The sequence below is a fragment of the Vanacampus margaritifer genome, chromosome 6 (assembly GCF_051991255.1).
Source record: "Vanacampus margaritifer isolate UIUO_Vmar chromosome 6, RoL_Vmar_1.0, whole genome shotgun sequence".
Lineage (NCBI taxonomy): Eukaryota > Metazoa > Chordata > Actinopteri > Syngnathiformes > Syngnathidae > Vanacampus > Vanacampus margaritifer.
Genome location: NC_135437.1, coordinates 25,493,101 through 25,511,782, shown reverse-complemented (window position 1 = coordinate 25,511,782; position 18,682 = coordinate 25,493,101). Strand labels below are relative to the sequence as shown.

Below are 18,682 nucleotides of genomic sequence, written 5' to 3'. Positions count from 1 at the left end.
GGGATGTTGGACACTACTTTTTTTCAGAACGATGCCAGTATTCAATTTATACCTAGTATAAATACCACTGGTACTTTTGATACATAAAATAAAAAAATAAAAAGACAAATAATTTAATTTAAAATTTAAAAGAAAGACCTACTGTATGTATCCTAAGATAGCATTTTTTCTTAACTCTTTGACTGCCAGACGTTTTCAGAAAAGGGATGCCGTGGGTGCCAGCCGATTTTAAGCATTTTGACTGATCTTTCAAGGTCCACAGAAAATTATGTGCTTGGACTATGGAAACACACATACTACCAAATGAAAGATTGGACTGTCATCTTTCATCAGAAAAAAAAGTTTGTTTCTACCTTATTCCGTTTTTGAGTAATCAACAATAGAAAATGGTTAGTTTCACCTCTGTTTTGAAAAAAAACGTCTTTTAGCGTCTTTGGCACTCCTCCATAGGATTTTACTAAACGTTATTTAACGTTTTTGGCAGTCAAAGAGTTAAAATGGCAATTTTTCTATTCTACTAATTTCTAGTTTCTGAGTAAAATGGCCACAAGAGGGCAAATACCAATACGCTACGCACTTGCATATTGTGGCCAAATAGGTTACAAAGGAAATTGAAAGAAATTGGTCATTGTTGCTGGAATACAGATTTTGCCCTCTTTAAAGGAAATGTGCTTGAATGCCCAAGTTATTCCATAAAGCACAATAAAAATGAATATACACCATCCACTGGCTTCATCATACAGACCAAGCAATGATTTCTATTTGGTACGCTGCAATTCTAGCCATATAGAATGTCAAAGATGACTTGATAAGGCTTCTATTTCAGTTCGGAACGTAGAAAATAAATAACATTAAGTCAGCATATAAGTGGTGTTACGATCTGGAATGGTTGTGCACATGCTTCAGTGTATGGGAGCGACAATATATATATTTGTTTCTGGAGCATAAAATAAGAGTAACTGCTGTTTAATGTTATTGTATCTTCGAGTGAGGGATTACCCCGCAGTCTAATGTGAGTTTGTCTGATGAGGTTATATTGAACGTGACAGTAAAGAATACTGTAGAGGAAACGGAGAGAATAAAGTGCAAACCAATACATTTAAATTGGTAGTTAAGAATTGCTATTTTTTCAAAACGATGCAAGTTTCAATTTAATAACTCACCTTTGTTGTTTTAAGTTTCTTTTCATACTGCTGCTTTTCATTCTCCAACTCGGTCAATCTGTACCGCAGCTCATTAATCTCCAGGATTAAATCCTGAAAGAGGAAACTCGAATAGAATAATTCTTTCAAGGACGGCAGACAAGTACTTTGATCAGAAATGCAAACGCACATTTTCCAGATAGATGCTCAGTTCCCAGAGCGATTGTAATTAAGATATGAGGGGCTCAAGTTACGGTCAGCAAGTTCAACGGAAAAATACACCCTATGGCATATGGACGTCTTATATACAATGCTATATTTAAAATGTAATTTATTACTGCAACAGTGGTTTAGAGCAGTCGGAGTTAACTCCAGGAAGCAAGGCTACTTGTATAGATGAGAACGGCAGGTGTGAGAAGTGTGACTTAATTCCTTCAACTGTTTGTTAATTTATTGACAACATCAAAGTCAAGAGTGGAAGCATGAATGAATGCCTAGTTGGTGTGTGTGTGTTGGGGGGGGGGGTTCAAGAGAGTGACAGGCAAATGCAGACTATTCCTGTCTGCATACCTCGCTGTCCCGAAATCGTTCATCAAAGTCCAGTCTCTCTTTGTGAAAGGAATTCAGTTTCGACTTTAGGTTGGACAATTCTGATGCCATCTCCAGCTTTTGTGTTTCGAGGGCTGATCGGCACAGAAGTTCCTGCAAGACAAAATGAAGACAGGTACGAGAAAATTCACAATGTCAGTATCGGCAAGCATCGCAAGACCACATGACAATTGTTTGTATAAAAAAATACTAGTGACCTGTTGCAGCATCTCCTCAGTTGCGTTGAGCTTCTCTCTGTGTTCATCCAAACACAAGTCCAGGTCCCGAATCTTTTCTCCCTGAGCGTCCACCTGGTCCGTCAGCACGCTGACCTGCAATGCAAGAGGACATCGGTCTACTTTAAAAATCTTTTTCAAAGAGGGTGTGTGTCTTTGTGTCCTCTGGCCTTACCTGAAGCACCAGCGACTCCTTATCGCCCTCAAGTCGGGTGAGCCTCTCCTGGTAGTGGTCACCCCCTCCCACAGAGAGGTGCCCGTTGGACTACAAAGGCAGAAGACAGCAGGGATTAGTCAAAGAAAATAATGTAGTTGGATATGAGCGTATGGGAATGTTCACAATAATAAATGTTTTGGCGTCAGCTTAAAGCGCCCGCAGTATAATCGTTTGTCCCACACAAACCAAACTTTACATGGCTGAGATTGCTGGACAGGGTGAGTTACAACATGACACAAAAACTGTGGCATAAAGCTGGAAATGGGCCATCCCTTTCCCCCAACACAATTTAGGTCCCCCAGAATCAGCAATTTTCTTGTGACAAAAGACAACAGTTCATGCATTCCAAAAGACCTCGGCAAATTGGGCAGTCATGTTTCCACTTAACAAACCATTTTTGTTGTCGCCTCGATGAATTAATGTCTGCCTTTCTGGATTAAGCAACCGTGGCAGCATAATGTGCGAGACATATTTTAAAGAAACCCAAACAAACATCCAAAATTAAATAGGTCCCAATACAGTACCGTATGTTGTGTGTTTGTCTTTAACAAAAAGCATCTAAACTGCAAGGTACGCCATTTTACATAAATCAATTCTCTGCATGTTTTGGAGCCGCTCACCAGGCGACCCTGAAGCCACTCGACGAGGCTTTCAGCTGTGGAGTCAGGAATCTGGCAGCGAAGACTGTTGCGTCCATCATTATCCAGCAGCTCCAGAATGCCTCGAAGGTCTTCCAAAAGATGAAGAGCCCGTAAATTGCCCATGAAAGGAGAACTGGGTGACTGACAGTCAAACAACCCATTGGAGTAGTCCAGAGCCTTGGATCCTAATATAAAGAAAGAGTAACAGAGGCGCGCATTATGAAGTGCTGGAATACTAACTACTTAAAACTAAATTGGTAATGACACAAAAGAAGGCTGGTAGCTTAACTCATTCACTGCCATTGACGACTATAGACGTCAAAAATTCATTTGAACTACAGACGCTCCCCTACTTACGAACATTCGAGTTACGAACAACGGTACATACGAACATTTCTGCGCGTACAGTATGTCGAAAAATGTTTGGAAAGAAATGCTGTAAGTTAGATTTTGTATTGCGCGTAGTGCTTCTTTCCGCCGCTAATACCGACGATTGGCGCTGTGAGAGCTCATTGGAGGCTGAGCAACGTGTCGAGGAGGAGGAGGAAGAAACGCCGGTCCCCATGAAGCAGGAAATAACTTTTGAAGCCGATTCCAGCGACGACGAAGAATCTCTCATGATATAAAATCCCCCTCTTCCTCCTCCTCCATCATCTCCTTAAGCATCGAGTACATCTTCCAAAAGTAAGTTAAACTTCATTTTATTTATCTTATTACGTACATGTACATACTGTGTGTGTGTGTCTCGCGCTCTCTCTCTAACATACGTAGTACAGTACTGTACGTATTCTCTCCATTTTATTATTTTTTTTTCAGTACAAACCAATGCAGGTTACTTGTACAAGCCTTAAACATACTTATATAAACCTTCAATATACTTATATAGGCTTTAAACATAAATTATAATACAAAATATAGCACTGAAGCAACTTACGAACAAATTCCCCTTACGAACGATCGTCCGGAACGTAACTCGTTCGTAAGGTGGGGAGCGTCTGTATTTCTATTAGTTTCACATTTTTTTTCACTTTTGTTAACAAGGAGTATGAAAACCTAGAAGAAAATGTATTGTACATTTAGAACAGATATAAAATGTGTGATTAATCGTGAGTTAACTAGTGAAGTCATGTGAATAATTACAATTAAAAAAATGTAATCGCCTGATGCCCCTAATTAAAAAAAAAGAAGAAAAGATTATCAAAAAATTAGGGGCATCAGGCAATTACATTTTTTAATTGTAATTAATCGCATGACTTCAATAGTTAACTCACGATTAATCACAAATTTTATATCTGTTCTAAATGTACAATAAAAAAAATCTAGGTTTTCATACTCTTGTTAACAAAAGTGGAAAAAATGTGAAACTAATAGAAATAATTCCAATGAATTTTTGACATCAATGGCAGTGAATGAGTTAATTAACGTGTGAATTAAAAAGTCTTGAGCTCTCAGCACATCAGCTCCTCACTATGCTAATATTACTCAAGTAGAGGTAAGGGATGATCAAAAACCACAAAAAAAAAAAAAATTATAACAACACCTTATGCTCTTTATGATGAGTAAAATTCAGTTACTCATGTACCTGCAATAAGCACGCTATTCTGTTTTTATGGGGTTGTAATTTGTAAGCATAATGATACAAACCATAATTGACCTTTTTTTTTTTTTTTCATGATCTGCTCTTCAAAGCACCATTAATTATAGCCGCCAATTGTTGGCTTCTCTTATGACATCACAAAGTCAAACAAGCAATGACATCAGTGGCTTCAATGAGGAGTCGCTGAAAAAGATCAATTGTGAACATGGCTACTTACTGTAAGCCACATAGTGTAAATGCGGACAAAATGAGAGCGTGCCAGCAACTTCAAAAATTGGGCTTAGCTTATCATTTGCGCTTTCTTAGTCATTTCTCTGGAAACAAAGTGGACCTCAAGCAGAGGCTTGTATTCACACATTCTGACTATTAAAGTGATTATGCGCCGACACAAACCTGCTATAATGCCATCCATCTGCTCAAGAGCAGCTGCCAACATGTCGCTGGCATCCGCCATCATCTTCACACGCTACAGAAAAAAAAACTGGAAAAAAAGACAATAAAACAATAAGGAATGCATGTACATTTGATATTTGAACAATTGCTTGAATTGGGTCTCTTGCTACCAAACGCCCCCCCCCCCCCCACCCAAAAAAAAAAACACGACATATGATTCAATGATCCGTTCATGGCGAGTGTGTTTACCCTGTCAAGCATACGAGAAGCTGGTTTGTTTTGATGAAGTTCAGGTCCACTACCAGGTCACTGGACACTTGCTACCAGGCAATGTTCATTGGTTTCAACTTAAACAGCACCAAATATGTACACATTACAGTCAACACAAATACAAACTTTTACCAGGTGCACTTCCTATGCAAAACAATTAAAACCATTTAATATGAATGGTAAGCAACCCTTTATAATGTTCCTATTTACAGTAGTCTGTCATTGTGATGTGTCCTGAATAAATTTGACTATGAAAAAAAGAACGTGATGATAAAATAATTGGGCATAAAATTTAACGGAAGAAAAAAAAAAATCTGGTGAATGGAGCCCTTGAGAATTTCAACGAGACCATTCGTCTAGAATTTTGGCCTAATGACTTTCCACCCACATGACAGTGAATACTTTGTAAGTGACGCAAGGATGCATTTTGGGGTTCCAGTCTTGAACGAAGGCCAAAAACAGGATAGTGGATCCTTTTTCTCTGGTTAATCAAAAAGGCTTTATGATCATGCGATGACAAGTACACATGCACAGGCGCTCATTGCGTGCATGCGCACACATTTAACCTTAAACTTCAGTATATGTAATCTTTGCTGGATTATCTACTGGTTTAGTTCATGGAGACTTAATTTTTGAACCTCTAAAAAGGTGTCTGACACGCACAAACCCTCTTTCTTTAAACGCCTGCCCTGCCTCACATCCTGGGAGTGGCCAACACTGGACACATTTTCTAACTTGATGGAAACCACCCACGTTATTTCAGCATTCCTGTGGGCACATTTTCCACTTCATGTACCGTAAACTAAGCATCCACTGAAACGTACGAAAACTTGAGAGAGCCGAGAGAAGAGACGAGCCCGCAAAACGGCGCCGTCGGTACGATAAAGTGATGGTGTATTGTTAATGATACAATTTTCCATGTGTCATAGGACTTTTATCAGCAACTACATTTAACGTTCCACAGAATCCATCTGTTTTATTCTGTTGTGCCAAACAAATGTGCATGCAGTGCTGTGAAAAAGCATTTTCATCCAATAGTTTGGTTTTTCAACTGATTCTGTTGAACCAAACCAAAAATCAAAAACAATGTCTAATTTTATTTTTTAATTTTCAGTATTTTATTTATTTATTATCACCTTTTGTCAGTGTTTAAGTGACCAGTGTAGAGTTTTCTTTCATCAACATTGGAGTAGCAACTAGTTTGTCCATGTGTAGTGTATAGATATAACAAGTCTATTAGTCAGGTAGACATATCATGAAAATGAGGAGAATAGCAGTACTGTGCAACTATTAATCGACCACTAATCGATTATTTCTGATTATCGAGGAATCATTTAGAGACCTGGTCAAACTTAAAATTGTCCAAATCCTCAGAATTTCAGCTTCTCAGCAGTAAATATTCTCTGATTTTTGTAGCCCTCCATGAAAGTATTTTTTTTTTACAATGAGATATTTGCAAACAACGATGTCCCGATCAAATTTTTTTTTGCACCCGAGTTCGAGTCACTTAACTATGAGTATCTGACGATACAGAGTCCCAATCCATTACCTATGCAATGCAATGCCATGAAGAAAAAAAAGAAGACCACATCCAAATTGTGTCAATTATATTACAGTATTTGAATTAAAGTATGCCAAGAGGATACGTTTTTGGTTGTAATGTAAAAGAGCAATGTTTACCAAGTAAAGAACTAAAATATGTTATTCTGCGCTATAGAAATGAGGTACATTTAAAAAAATAATAATAAAATATATTTTTTCACCATTTGGCCCCAATTTCCGATCATATTGATCGAATTGGGACAACCCTGTTTTCAACCATTTGCAAACATCTGCCTTTACTTTGGAAAACAATAATCAACATTTTTGCCAATCTGATGGATCTTACGTACCGAACCCATAACGGAATTAATTTATATTTGTGCATTTTCTGCCCTGCCAGATTGAAATAATGTTTTTTTAATAAAGGGATGGAAATTTAAAACAATGTTTTTTTAAATTAATTAATTGACAAAATAATCAACAAGTTAATCAATTATTGAAATAACCGTTAGTTGAATCATTAGAGGAGAACAACATTTTAACATAACACGGGTACAAACTCAATCTAAAAGTGTTTTATGACGACATCACAAGCCAAGAGAGAGGGTTGCATATTTACACATGGCTTCGAAGCAAAAATGCTCCCAATACAAGACCAGACACGTTGCATTTGTCGCCACTAAACTAGCGTTAAGACCATGACTGTAGTCGCCATCATGTGCAGTGCAGGGACCTCGGCTCAAAGAAAGCTTAATTACAGGGAAGACCGATCTGTCTTTAGATCCTGAAATACCTCGTCAGGATGTCAGCTCCATCCAGACCAAAAGCTACAACAGATTGCCAGGCTGCGATGGTGTCTTCACAAAACCGATTCTGGTCGTCCAACCAACTGGGTCCATATGTAAATATCGCATCTGTACAACATGTCAAAAGCGACATCTCTCAAAGTCCAAACATGCAAGCATCATTCTCCAACATAAAGTCATACTGTCTGTCCCTCTGAGTAGCTCTTAGAGCAGCCATAGCTAGCACAAAGACAGTTATTGTTGCTGCTAGCACGGTGTTTTGACTGACGAAAAGAAGGGGGGAAAATGCAGTGGTGCACTACACGATATGTGAAAAAAAAAAAAAAAAAACACTGATCTAGAGTGTTTCTAGACAAACCCTGAGTTGTGCCCTAAAGTGAAAAAATACGCATCATTTATAGAGGGACAGGCGGGGAATAAAGAGTGAGAGAGCAGACCACAACAATGGCTGTTCAAATCCATCAGCTCAGGTCCCTCCAGGCAGTGAGAAAAGACACTCAAGTCAGCTCAAGTATTCGTGCTATCCGAAAGACAACAATCTTCTATTCCTCAATCCCTGTGCGCGACCCAGTCGAACCACAACAGCAGCCTCTTGTCTGGGAGGCTAATAGAAGCCATGCAATTTAGCTTTCACAGCTGGTGATGAGACACTGAAAAAAAAAAGTTTGGACGGATGGGAAATTTCTAGTCATAAATCATGTACTTTCTATGCTGTTTTTGAAATTGTGACCAAAGAACTACCGGTAATTAAGTTCCCTCACATAATGATGACGCTTGGGAAAAATGTCTTTCAATAAGAACGCGACAGGTTTTTGACCATAACTTGTGACATACTTAAAGGCCATGGTAGGCTATTTAAAGTGAGCTTCTCAGTAGGTACAGTTAGTCCACTAATCTCAAAGCTGTTAGTTTGACCCCGGCCACCTTGACTTCAAAGCAAGAGGTGCCCTCATTTGCTCTTCATGGACACACTATATTGTAACACAATGAAAGGTCAACGTAGTACCTACATTTTGTATAAAACGTGACAATAGTACTGTAAGCAATAGCTTGTGTTCATAAACGGTAAATAAAACAATTTTATGCCATTTCTTCACAAGACGACAATATTGTCTTGTAAACGGGAGTCAAATGCAAGCTGTGCACTTGCAGCCTTACTTGTGGCAGTCGCCTGCTCTGGGAATAACCTTGCAGCTATTTCCAACCTAAGCAAACAGGCAGATTGCATCATCACTAATTTTACACTGCAAACCAACGAATGTCATGGGAGCGAGATTAAGTATAGCGGTGAATAAAAACTTCTTTTTTTTAAAAGAACCAGGCACAGCATCCATCTTGTGGAGATCTACTAGCAAAGGATAGGAAATGGCTCCTGCGGTGATTCTGAATATCATGTGATTAAAATCTTCTGAAATGTCTCCCGTCTATACGTTTGCCAAATATCTTAACGACCGGTTGTTGACTTTGGAGAGTAGAGTGCATTCCTTACATTTGAACCAACTGTACTCCATTTGACTTATTTCTGTAGTTACTTGACATCATGTTTCATTGTTCCACAAGCTGTCACCACCATAAAACGTTTACCGAAAAAGAAAATATTCAATTAACATCCTAATTTTCAAGCAGAAGTTAACAAACACTATACACACTTCGAACCCTTAAAAAGCACTGGACCTCTACAGTGTGACGTCACTATTTATAGGCACAAGGCAGCTAGCCGGAGAAGCTAACATAAACATCTTCACTCAAAGCCCGTCAAACATCCCAATTAGATGGACTGAAACGCTCACAAAAAAGCTACAAAGCCCATTGATCACAATGAACTTTTCAATATTGCGAGTCATATAAAGCCAAGGCCAAAGGACCAGAACCAAAGTAGTAACCAACCGATAACCCTAACCATTAGGGGTGTGCCAAAAAAAATCGATTCATAAGAATCGCGGTTCTCATTTAGTACGATTTAGAATCGATTTTAAATGTCCCAAAATCGATTTTGTTTGAATTATTTTATACTGTCCTTGTTGTATGTGCCTTTATTGGGAGCACCGTTCATGTTGTACACGATTTGGCCACTTAGTGGCAGTGTGGTTTCAGATGTTCTGATACACTCTTAAGTTGTAGCCACATAGAAGCAAAAAGTCATGATCAAGTTATTCCAATAAAAGTTGTGTTTTTTTTGCAGTGTAAGAAGAGCATATGTCGATCACTAATGTTAAGATGCTTCCCTGTATACATTCCTGAAGTGTTTTGTATAAATAGTCGTTCTTTTGAGTGGTAAAAGTGCCACGAGTAGCGTGCTAATTAGCATTAGCCAGTTAGACTGGAGTAGATCATGACAATTCTTTGCATAGCTATAAATTGAAGCAGAAATCATTGTCAATCAAGTCATTTTAAATCTAAAATCGTTCTGAATCGAATCACAGACCCAAAAATCGGAATCGAATCGTGAGACAGTCAAAGATTCCCAGCCCTAATCTACATGGCCACTGGCAAACATCTTCAAATATCATGACGTTCAAATGCTTGTTAACACAAGGTACACACAAGATAGTTGGGCACTGCCAGAGTATTTTTTTTTCTTCGAGTCCACTTCCAGGTATCATCCAGCAACCAGTCTTCTTCCACTTCCCACCATAATAGTCAAAATCACAAAACAACACAAAAAACTAAGTAAAAGCATGAATCCCTAGTTACTGGCTGACATGAGCTGTATGATGACATCATGTGGGATGATGGTTCAAATGCCTAAAATACTTTGTTTACTTCAAGGCATATTTTCCCATAATGCGTTTGAACTTCATAATGAATGCAACTTTTGGGGCATCTGAAATTCAATGTACTGTATTTGAATGATTTCAAATGTGGAATATTGAAAATGTGGAATCTAAACACACATTAGGTAGAGTAGGGATCGACACCCTAAAATACTCTTAAGAGCCATTTGGTTATTCTGATAGCCATTTGAGAATATAGTGTATTTTTTGTTGTTGTTGTTTTAACATACAATAATCAAAAACTGTAGTGTGTTGCATTCATGAACTCAGTGGGCTACTACAGAGAAGGGGGAGGTGGGCAGACTTTACCCATCCATTGTAAGATAAGATGCCATCGGTGAGGCTATGTGAGCGATGTTTGTTTTTAATTTAGTCCCGACAGCATTTTATTAAAAAACGGGCCACCTTCTTGCTCCCCTGTCAGGCTAAGCAGGCCCAAAGCCAGTGATAAGAAGTCGCGGCCGCCGCGTGCAATCATTTCTCGTCGACGAACGGCTAATGTGGGACGCAATGTCTTGGCGCTAGTCATTTGTCGTGCGCGCCGTCTCTGAAATGCTTTCCTACCTTGTTATTTGTTGTCAGCAACACCCCAACCCCGTCAACAAATATGTTTCGCTTTGAAGATTTCAAGTAAAAGTACCCAGTCAATCGCGGTACGCAGAGGGATGGACAACTTCAATTCAACAAATTCATGCTCAAATTCACATGTCAATCTGTAGGAACTGAAACCACACATCAGTAAGGATCACGACACCATCAGTGATGCTATGCTGTATATAGTAAGTATACACGCTACACCAGGGGTGCCCAATTCCGGTCCTCGAGAGCCCCCTATCCAGCCTGTTTTAAACCATGTCTCCATCCTCCAACGCAGCTGAATCCAATGATTAGCTCACCGGCAAGCTTTGTAGAAGCCTGATAACGGTCGTGATCATGAATCAGGTGTGTTTGTGAAAAGAAACATGGAAAACAGGCTGGATAGAGGCTCTCGAGAACCGGACTTGGGCACCCCTGCTCCACACTACTCCCCCCAAAAAAGTTTGGGATATTATGCTTTCGGGTGCAAATTCACGATGAACCTATAATGCACTTTAATCTTTACAAGTTATTTTTATTTGACCTTTTCTAACCTTTTGACCTACGTGTCCAACTATTAAGTGTTTCAGTACATTTTGCACTACTTTCTGCTCTCTAACAAGGAGCGGAATGGCCAAAATTCACAATAGCCGTTTGATCTATGAATCGACCAATACATTTCACATAAGTCCACTTCTATACCTTTCCTGTGACTCTTCAAGCCTCCTTGAATATCTGCTGTGACCCGTTGGTGACACTGAGCCCAGTGGGCTCTGTTGATCACTTGGAAGGTGTCAAAATGTGAACCGCATGATGAAGAGGACGGCTTGAATTTTGAATAAATGTTGGAAATGAAACAAGAAATGCGTCGGCCCATTTATGGATTTTAAAAAAAATATGCTGTTGTGAATTTTGCTGTCAAGCTCCTTGATAGAAACAATTCGAACAAAAAGTACACAAACATTAAATAGTTTTAATGTGCAAATTAAGTTCAGGTGTAAAGGATAGAGTGCATATTAGGTTCATCCTGAAATTTCACTATTATAAACTTTTTGTGAGCATTATGTAATATTATAGTGAGGATAAGCAGCATATAACAAATTTATAGAGTTTAAAGCTCTGAATAAATGTTTCCACATGGTCATCACCACCACTCCAGATGTGCTGTATAGTTAAACAAGATAGAATTCGAATCACTGTGGTTTGTTGACATTGTTATTGGAGCAGCTCAATTCTCAGACGATTGTATTGTCCAGGGACGCATTTGAAAAGTGATAGGTTTTAAAAGGTCGGCTGCAGGGTAATAACCGGAAGAGCAGCTGATCAAATGTTACTGCTTTACAAAATCCATCTAGTGCACAATCTCTCTTTGTATGTGGGATAGGTAAACACTAAGGAAATCTCAGCAAACTGCCCGTCTTCTCATGCAAGTGACTTTATACGTGCTAAAGAAGGTGGCTGGCAAAAACGAGACCGAAGTGGCAGTATTTAAAACCACACTACAAAGAAATACTCAGACGTTGTCGTTTGCGATCTCCGTTATATACGAAATTACTTTCACTTAGAATGTGTAAGGTTATACACGGACAGTTACCGTATGACACAAATTGGGAAAATGTTAGCATCAATCAATTTATCCACGCCTTCATGAAATGTAAATTGGTATCACTATCAATCAACTCTTTCTGTTGGGTTGAGACGTCAGCCACGGCACCGTTATTACAATCTCAGCTTCGTGTATAGTTGTGAAAAACAGACATTCCAGTGGTGCAACAATGTGGAAACGTGGACAAGCAACTCCGCTATGCGAGCCACGACAACGAATTGTTTCCACTAACGAAATGCGCAGCTTTTTTAAACACTAAAGTTGAGTTGGATATGTTAAATCACTGCCGAGGCTGCTAAGTCACTCACCCAGACACAGGGCAAAGTACTTCACCGATAACGTTGGCCAAAAAACTCCACTAAATCCCCAAAGTGTCGAGTGGCTTGTTGGGAAACTTCTCCGTGTCCACCAGTGTAGCCGTGGGTCCACATCGCTACGCCATGATGTTCCCGTCACAAGAAGGTTGGAAACGCGGTGACGTCACAGACGGAGAATCCCACCCTGCTGCCGCCTGGTGTCCTGCTACGTTCACGTACGGCAGCCAAAGTAGGAAAGACCGCATTGCCAAATAAGAGACCGACCACTTGTTTGATCAAACCTGACTTTTCCAACTTTTTCAAGAAAAACAAGGAATAAACATCCATACAACTTAAATCGTCCAGCTCAACCATCAACGGTACATTTTTTTATGAGGCATTTTGTATTTCGCATCTTATATTTTGTTGTGTTTGATGCCACCATTGGTTGTACGGTACTAACAAGCAGAAGTTGAATCCGTAACTACTCAAGCAATGTTTTGAATTTGTTAATTGAATGTTGTTGTGATAAACGGTAGTTTCTAGCACCTACCTGAGGCTCACAGATGTATTGGTCTGTGAATCTTTATTAATGTATTAATTAGTGTTAATTAAATACATACAATGGAAATAAATACAATAACATAAACATTTGGAACATAAAATGAATAGAATAAAGAATAACACAGTATAAAATGATGTGTATCGTGTATGTGTTTTGTAGCCTGAGACAGGTTAAAATTAAAAAGCACTTTAACATTTGGAGATCTGTGGAGCAATCATTTTTGAATAGTGTTTAGTGTTTACTGTGAACAGTGCTCAATACTGACTAAAATGCATTTGAACAGGTGAACTGTCTATTGAACGATTGAAAACAAAACATACACACATTTGAACAGTGTGTTTTTAAGGTGCAAAATCACTAGGTAAGCAAATTGCATCTAAGGCAGAATTTTATGTTTAATAGCTAGACAGTTGCGGTAAATGTAGCTGTCCTTGCCTGGGATGCAGACTTCATGGGCCCAAAATGTACAATGCTCACATCTGAACTTGGCCGTCAGTTATCAAAGTGCACAACAGAAAATAATTGAGAAGCACTGTTCTAATAGAACATGGGGGGGGGGGGGGGGGGGTGTCATTCACTACCTTCGTCCACGCTCGCAAAAGTTCGCCCCTCAGTGTGATATAGGCTTAAACATTCTCTAAACAGTTTTAATGGTTCTCAAAATTTCCTTGCAACAAACCAACCAACCAACCAAACATTTAATACAGGGTTCACCAATTCCGGTCCTCGAGGTCTGGAGTCCTGCAGGTTTCAGACGTTTCCGCCCACTAGCACACCTGATTCATATAATCAGCTAATCAGCATGTCTGATAATGATCCTGATCTTTAGTCTTAGGTGTGAACCCTGCTTTAAAACTATAGGCGAATGTGTGGCGAATGTTTGGGAACCCTGAACGAACCGTGACAGGAGCACGCATTCGCTACCTTTGCCTGCACTCGCATACATTTGCCTCTCAGTGAGATACGGGTCTTAGAAGTTATATCCCACTTTATTTAAATATATATATATATTTTAAAATGAATGTATTACCTGCGCATAGTGTTATAATGAGTAAAAACAGCTTACCAACAAAGCATTAAAAATGTCAGGAAAAAATGTGTGTGTGTGTGTGTGCGTGTGTTTAAATCACATCATGGGGACAATTTTCTGGATTTTTACTATCATTGTGGGGACCACATGTCCTTGTGGGAACACTTTGGTGGTCCCCTTGAGTCCAAAACTCTTTTTGAGAATCAAGACTTGGTTTTAGAGTTTAGGTTTGAATTTGGTTATGGTTGAAGTTAGGGTAAGGAATAGAGGCAGCCAATCATTTTTTAGGGTTGGGGTTTGGGGAAGCGGCTAGGGGAGGCATTATGTCAATGAGATGGCCCCACAAAGATAGTAAAACAAACTTCTGTGTGTGTAGGTGTTAGAGTTGCGTGCGTGCGTGTGGGTGCGTTTAGACCTCTTTCCGAGGGTCAAAACTTGGTTTTAGAGTTTCGGTTTGACTTGGGTTATGGTTGAGTTTAGGGGTAAGGAATGGGGGTAGGCAATCAATTTTGATGGTTGGGGTTAGGGGAAGGGACTAGGAAATGCATTATGTCAATGAGATAGCCCCACAAAGATAGCACCGTGAGGATGGGAGTGTGTGTGTGTGTGTATGTGGGTAATCAATAAAAATTAATACCTAAAATGGCACTGTGTGCGTAATGCGTACCCGATGTATATGTTGCTTTTCCTCTCTGGTAGTCCCTAATAGAAAACATTTACCATCAATCAGTAGCTCATGGCAGGCGAGAGTGTGTCAAACATAATCAACAATATTAATGCATATGAAATGCATTACTAGTTTTTGCCGATTACGATACCAGTATTGGGATGTGCCCTGATACTGCACTAAAGCGCTGGCATCGGTATCGGTGAGGACTAACAAATAACGGTCCAATGCCATTTACCGCTACTAGTATAGAAATTTGAAGGCAGCACACACTCACTGATGTGTGATCACAAGCGTTCGGTGCATGCATTTCCCTTTTCACAAAGGTTTTCAAAACAGTGCCTGATAAGATAGCAATAATTAGTGAGTATGCAGTTCTTTAGAATAAAAAAATATATATATGTTTTTTTAAACGGCGTGGTATCGGTACGGTATTGGTCTATATGGCACAGCCGGGTATCGGAAGCCAAAAAGTGGTATCGGAACAACACTATCTATGCACTACCAACGCAGAAATGTAACACAGGGGTGTGTCTACTTTAAAGTAACTCAGGACTAACGTATGTTTAGCATTTTCAATCCAAAGTTCTTGAATAGACAATAGAAGTTTAGATCAACCATGGACTCCCTTTGCCGAGTCCCTCTTCAGGGGCTTCTCCACCCTGATGGTGCAGGGATCACATTCCAGCATCTTTCTGATCCAGTCATCATCCAACGCTCCCTCGATGAACTCCTCCACACTGATGACGGCTGCGGACATAACAAGGGCGGGCAAAGATGAAACCAAAAAGTGTTTTATCTCTCTTGAAAGGATGTCACTTTTTTTTTTTTTAATTCAGTTGAAATAAGCCAAAAATTGTGCAAAAGGTTGTGAAATGATTTATGTGGCACTTGAACAGGGAGGAGTGTGTAGACTTATCCACTGTATGGAGATACATGGGGGAGATAATGTTCTCAACTTCTCACCATTGTTGTCTTTGTCTAATCTCAAAAATATCTTGTCAGTGCATTCCACAGCTGTTAGGGGGTTTGGTTCAGTTAAACCTGCCGCTTCATTCATCTTATAAACAGCCTGGGGACACGTGGAGAACATAAAGCAGGTGATATTAGGTCAAATGACATATTCATGAACAGAAAACACACACACACCTGCATAATAGCGAGCATCTCCTCTCTTATGATGGCACCGTCGCCATCTTTGTCAAAGAGCTTGAAGGACCAGCGTAGCCTCTCTACTGCTGAGCCTTCAACCAGCATGCTGATAGCCATCACATACTCCCTGAAATCTACCAACCCATCCTGCAACAATACGGGCTTTTAAATTTTTTTTTTTTTAATGACAGCTTTGTATTCACTGCACAAAAGTGCTGTGTACTTTTCTTACCTCGTTTTTATCCAACGTGCGGAATATCTGTTCTGCATACTCAGCTGATTCCTTGCCCACTGTTACATTGCAGAAATGCCTTTGAAACTCATGAAGCGTAATGAGTCCACTTGGGCATTTATTAATAAACATTCTGCCATGGGACCAGACAAGAAAGATGCGGTTCTATTTTTCGAGCAGAATAGTTTGAATAGGTGATTAATTAACATATAACAGACATTATTTTTTATATCAAAATCTAAAAACATTAAAAAAATATAAAGAATATCTGTAATGTTTTAGAACCACTTTCATGTTACCGTATTTTTCAGCTACAAGATACTGATTTGCGAAACATATGTCCAAGGTCAGTGTGTGGAGATTACATGTGCTGGAAAAGCTTGATTAAACCCCCGAGATAAGATTTTGAACCACTTTTTCCTCAGCAGCATCACATAAAGGGTGTTACATTTACATCCTGTAAATACTTGAATTCCCTCAGTAAAGTAGGCTGCTTTGTAGTGTTACATAGATTTCATTCTGGTAGGCAAAACATTTTTGGAGCTATTCTATAAAGAGAAAAACAAAGCAAGGCAGAAAGGTGGTGCTTTTGGTGACCCTGCAGAGGAAAGCACATTAATTTGTTCCTAACATTCATTAGTTTTATGGTTTTAAGTTCATAGACATGTTGTATACACATTCAAAAGCACAAACAGACATTACCTGGACCATTCGTAGAGTTCCGTTATATAAGACTCTCCCTTCCAGTGATACATGCTTGTAGCCTGGCCCATTCTGTGGAGCAATCAGTCCGAGATGAGCCTTCACTTTTACACAACAAACAAATCCCAGCTTACAACGCTGCCTTTATACAGGGTGTCTGAAAAGTACTAAAAGCTGATCACCTCAATGGAGTAGAGACAGCCTTTTGCAAATAGCAGAACGGGGCGGGAAAAGGGGGGTCCAAAATGAGACATTGCAGTAAAGATGTTCACAAAATCATATACATCGTACTCCTTCAGCTGTCAGTAGGATGATTCTGCGTACATAAGTTCAGTCCTCTACCAGAGAACACAAATTAGTGTAAAGTTTGGTCTCAAAAAGCACATTCTCACACCTTGCCATGTCCCCATCTTGGCTTTTGGAAAACCACAACCAGAACAGCTCATGGATGGCTTCGCCACCTCCAATGGCTGAACTGACCATCTGGCATTATTTTTTTCTCCATTTTACCGGCCCACAGTATTGAGAGCTGTCCATTAATCCATTTACAATATTGACAGCAAATTGAACCAATCATTGTGCCTGTCCAGCCCTGCTTGCCACTCTTCCATATAGGCCAGAATACTAATTATCAATTCATTTGATAATTGATTAATTGTTGATCAAAGGGCAAGTCAACCCAATAATATTCTTTACAATAATATGTTGTATGGGCCCCCACTAGTCTAAATACGGGATTCTGATTAATATTGCGTATGTGAAATATGACTTGCACAGCAAAATCCACATCAGAGTTCAGTAAACGACCAATCATGGCTCACCTCTTTTCTGAAGCTGAGCTGTAATTGGTTGTTATCTGAGCTACTGAGATGTCAGTTTCACAAAATGGCCGCCCCATGAGATGGATAAAACGGGTGGATTGTGCTGCTTGACGCACATATTCCATAAACACAATATTAATCAGAAAACCGTGTTTACACTAGTTGGGTTGCATAGAACATACTGTAAAACAAACAAAATAGCCCCCCCTTCAAACTTTTTTTTCCCTTCTGTCCTAAAGTACCGCCATCATTCCTTGACATCATCTACGTGTTTTTTGTCCCTCAATGAGCAGCTCTGCTTTCGTGAATGAGCTCAAATTGGGAGAGACACTAGCTATGGCCAGCAGATGGGAGCATTGCATCTCTTTTCAATGGCATCCATGGATCAAACAATTGAAATGACTTGACATGGCGGATCTTTGGCAATTTTGAACATTTTCAAGGATGTCGTGAATGATCAAGACGTTTGTCACATATTTAACCTCCTAAGGCTTAGTGGCCACATACGTGGACAGCACTTCGCATGTAAAAAAACAGCCCGGGCAGCACTTGGCATGTAAAAAAAAACAGCTTGGGTCTTAGGAGGTTAATTCACAGTGTCACTAAACAAAAAATATCAGCGTCTCACTGTTGTGCAGAAAACGTATCTTCCCAAAAAGGTTTTTTTTCTTCTATTTTTTTTTTTTTCAATTAGAGCTGAGTGTTACTCAAATTACTTATTTTCAAATGGTAATTACTAAAGAACGGAATAAGGTATACTCATATTTTGTTTTTTTTCTAGTAAGAGAATGGAATCCAATCATTCATATGCTATCCACCATATTTACGT

General features: G+C 39.4%; 2 protein-coding genes across 8 annotated transcripts in view; both read right to left on the bottom strand.

Moving 5' to 3' along the window:
• Positions 1–12,865, bottom strand: part of ppfibp1b (PPFIA binding protein 1b) — a 28,419-nt gene extending 15,554 nt beyond the window's left edge. For 4 of the 6 annotated variants that reach the window (XM_077569436.1, XM_077569437.1, XM_077569438.1 and 1 more), the window contains exons 1-7: positions 12,697–12,864; positions 4,815–4,902; positions 2,804–3,009; positions 2,142–2,231; positions 1,949–2,062; positions 1,713–1,844; positions 1,164–1,256 (exon numbers count right to left, since the gene is read on the bottom strand). In XM_077569436.1, the coding sequence (XP_077425562.1) occupies positions 1,164–1,256; positions 1,713–1,844; positions 1,949–2,062; positions 2,142–2,231; positions 2,804–3,009; positions 4,815–4,878 (699 nt within the window). In that variant the 5' untranslated portion in view covers positions 4,879–4,902; positions 12,697–12,864. Of the gene's footprint in view, positions 1–1,163; positions 1,257–1,712; positions 1,845–1,948; positions 2,063–2,141; positions 2,232–2,803; positions 3,010–4,814; positions 4,903–7,419; positions 7,734–12,696 lie in introns of those variants that run through there. The other 2 variants (XM_077569434.1, XM_077569435.1) reach the window with 2 other exon arrangements.
• Positions 12,866–14,529: 1,664 nt separating this feature from the next.
• On the bottom strand, positions 14,530–17,132 carry LOC144054075 (guanylyl cyclase inhibitory protein). 2 transcript variants are annotated; one of them, XM_077569149.1, is made up of 6 exons: positions 17,033–17,132; positions 16,331–16,463; positions 16,096–16,245; positions 15,913–16,018; positions 15,565–15,696; positions 14,530–14,981 (listed from the first exon to the last, which is right to left on the bottom strand). In XM_077569149.1, the coding sequence occupies exons 1-6, from the start codon at positions 17,101–17,103 to the stop codon at positions 14,917–14,919; spliced, it is 657 nt and encodes a 218-aa protein (XP_077425275.1). In that variant the 5' UTR covers positions 17,104–17,132; the 3' UTR covers positions 14,530–14,916. The 2 variants fall into 2 exon arrangements, with proteins under 2 accessions (XP_077425275.1, XP_077425276.1); XM_077569150.1 differs by having other exon boundaries at positions 14,530–15,696.
• Positions 17,133–18,682: the final 1,550 nt, after the last annotated feature.

What these genes read in the sequence shown, in the direction of transcription:
- LOC144054075 (XM_077569149.1), bottom strand. Translation starts at nt 17,103, where the DNA reads ATGGGCCAGGCTACAAGCATGTATCACTGGAAGGGAGAGTCTTATATA. An exon ending in ATTAGACAAAGACAACAATG is followed by an intron (nt 15,697 to 15,912) that starts GTGAGAAGTTGA and finishes TTATGTCCGCAG; the next exon opens with CCGTCATCAGTGTGGAGGAG. An exon ending in CTCGGCAAAGGGAGTCCATG is followed by an intron (nt 14,982 to 15,564) that starts GTTGATCTAAAC and finishes GTTTTCTATTAG; the next exon opens with GGACTACCAGAGAGGAAAAG.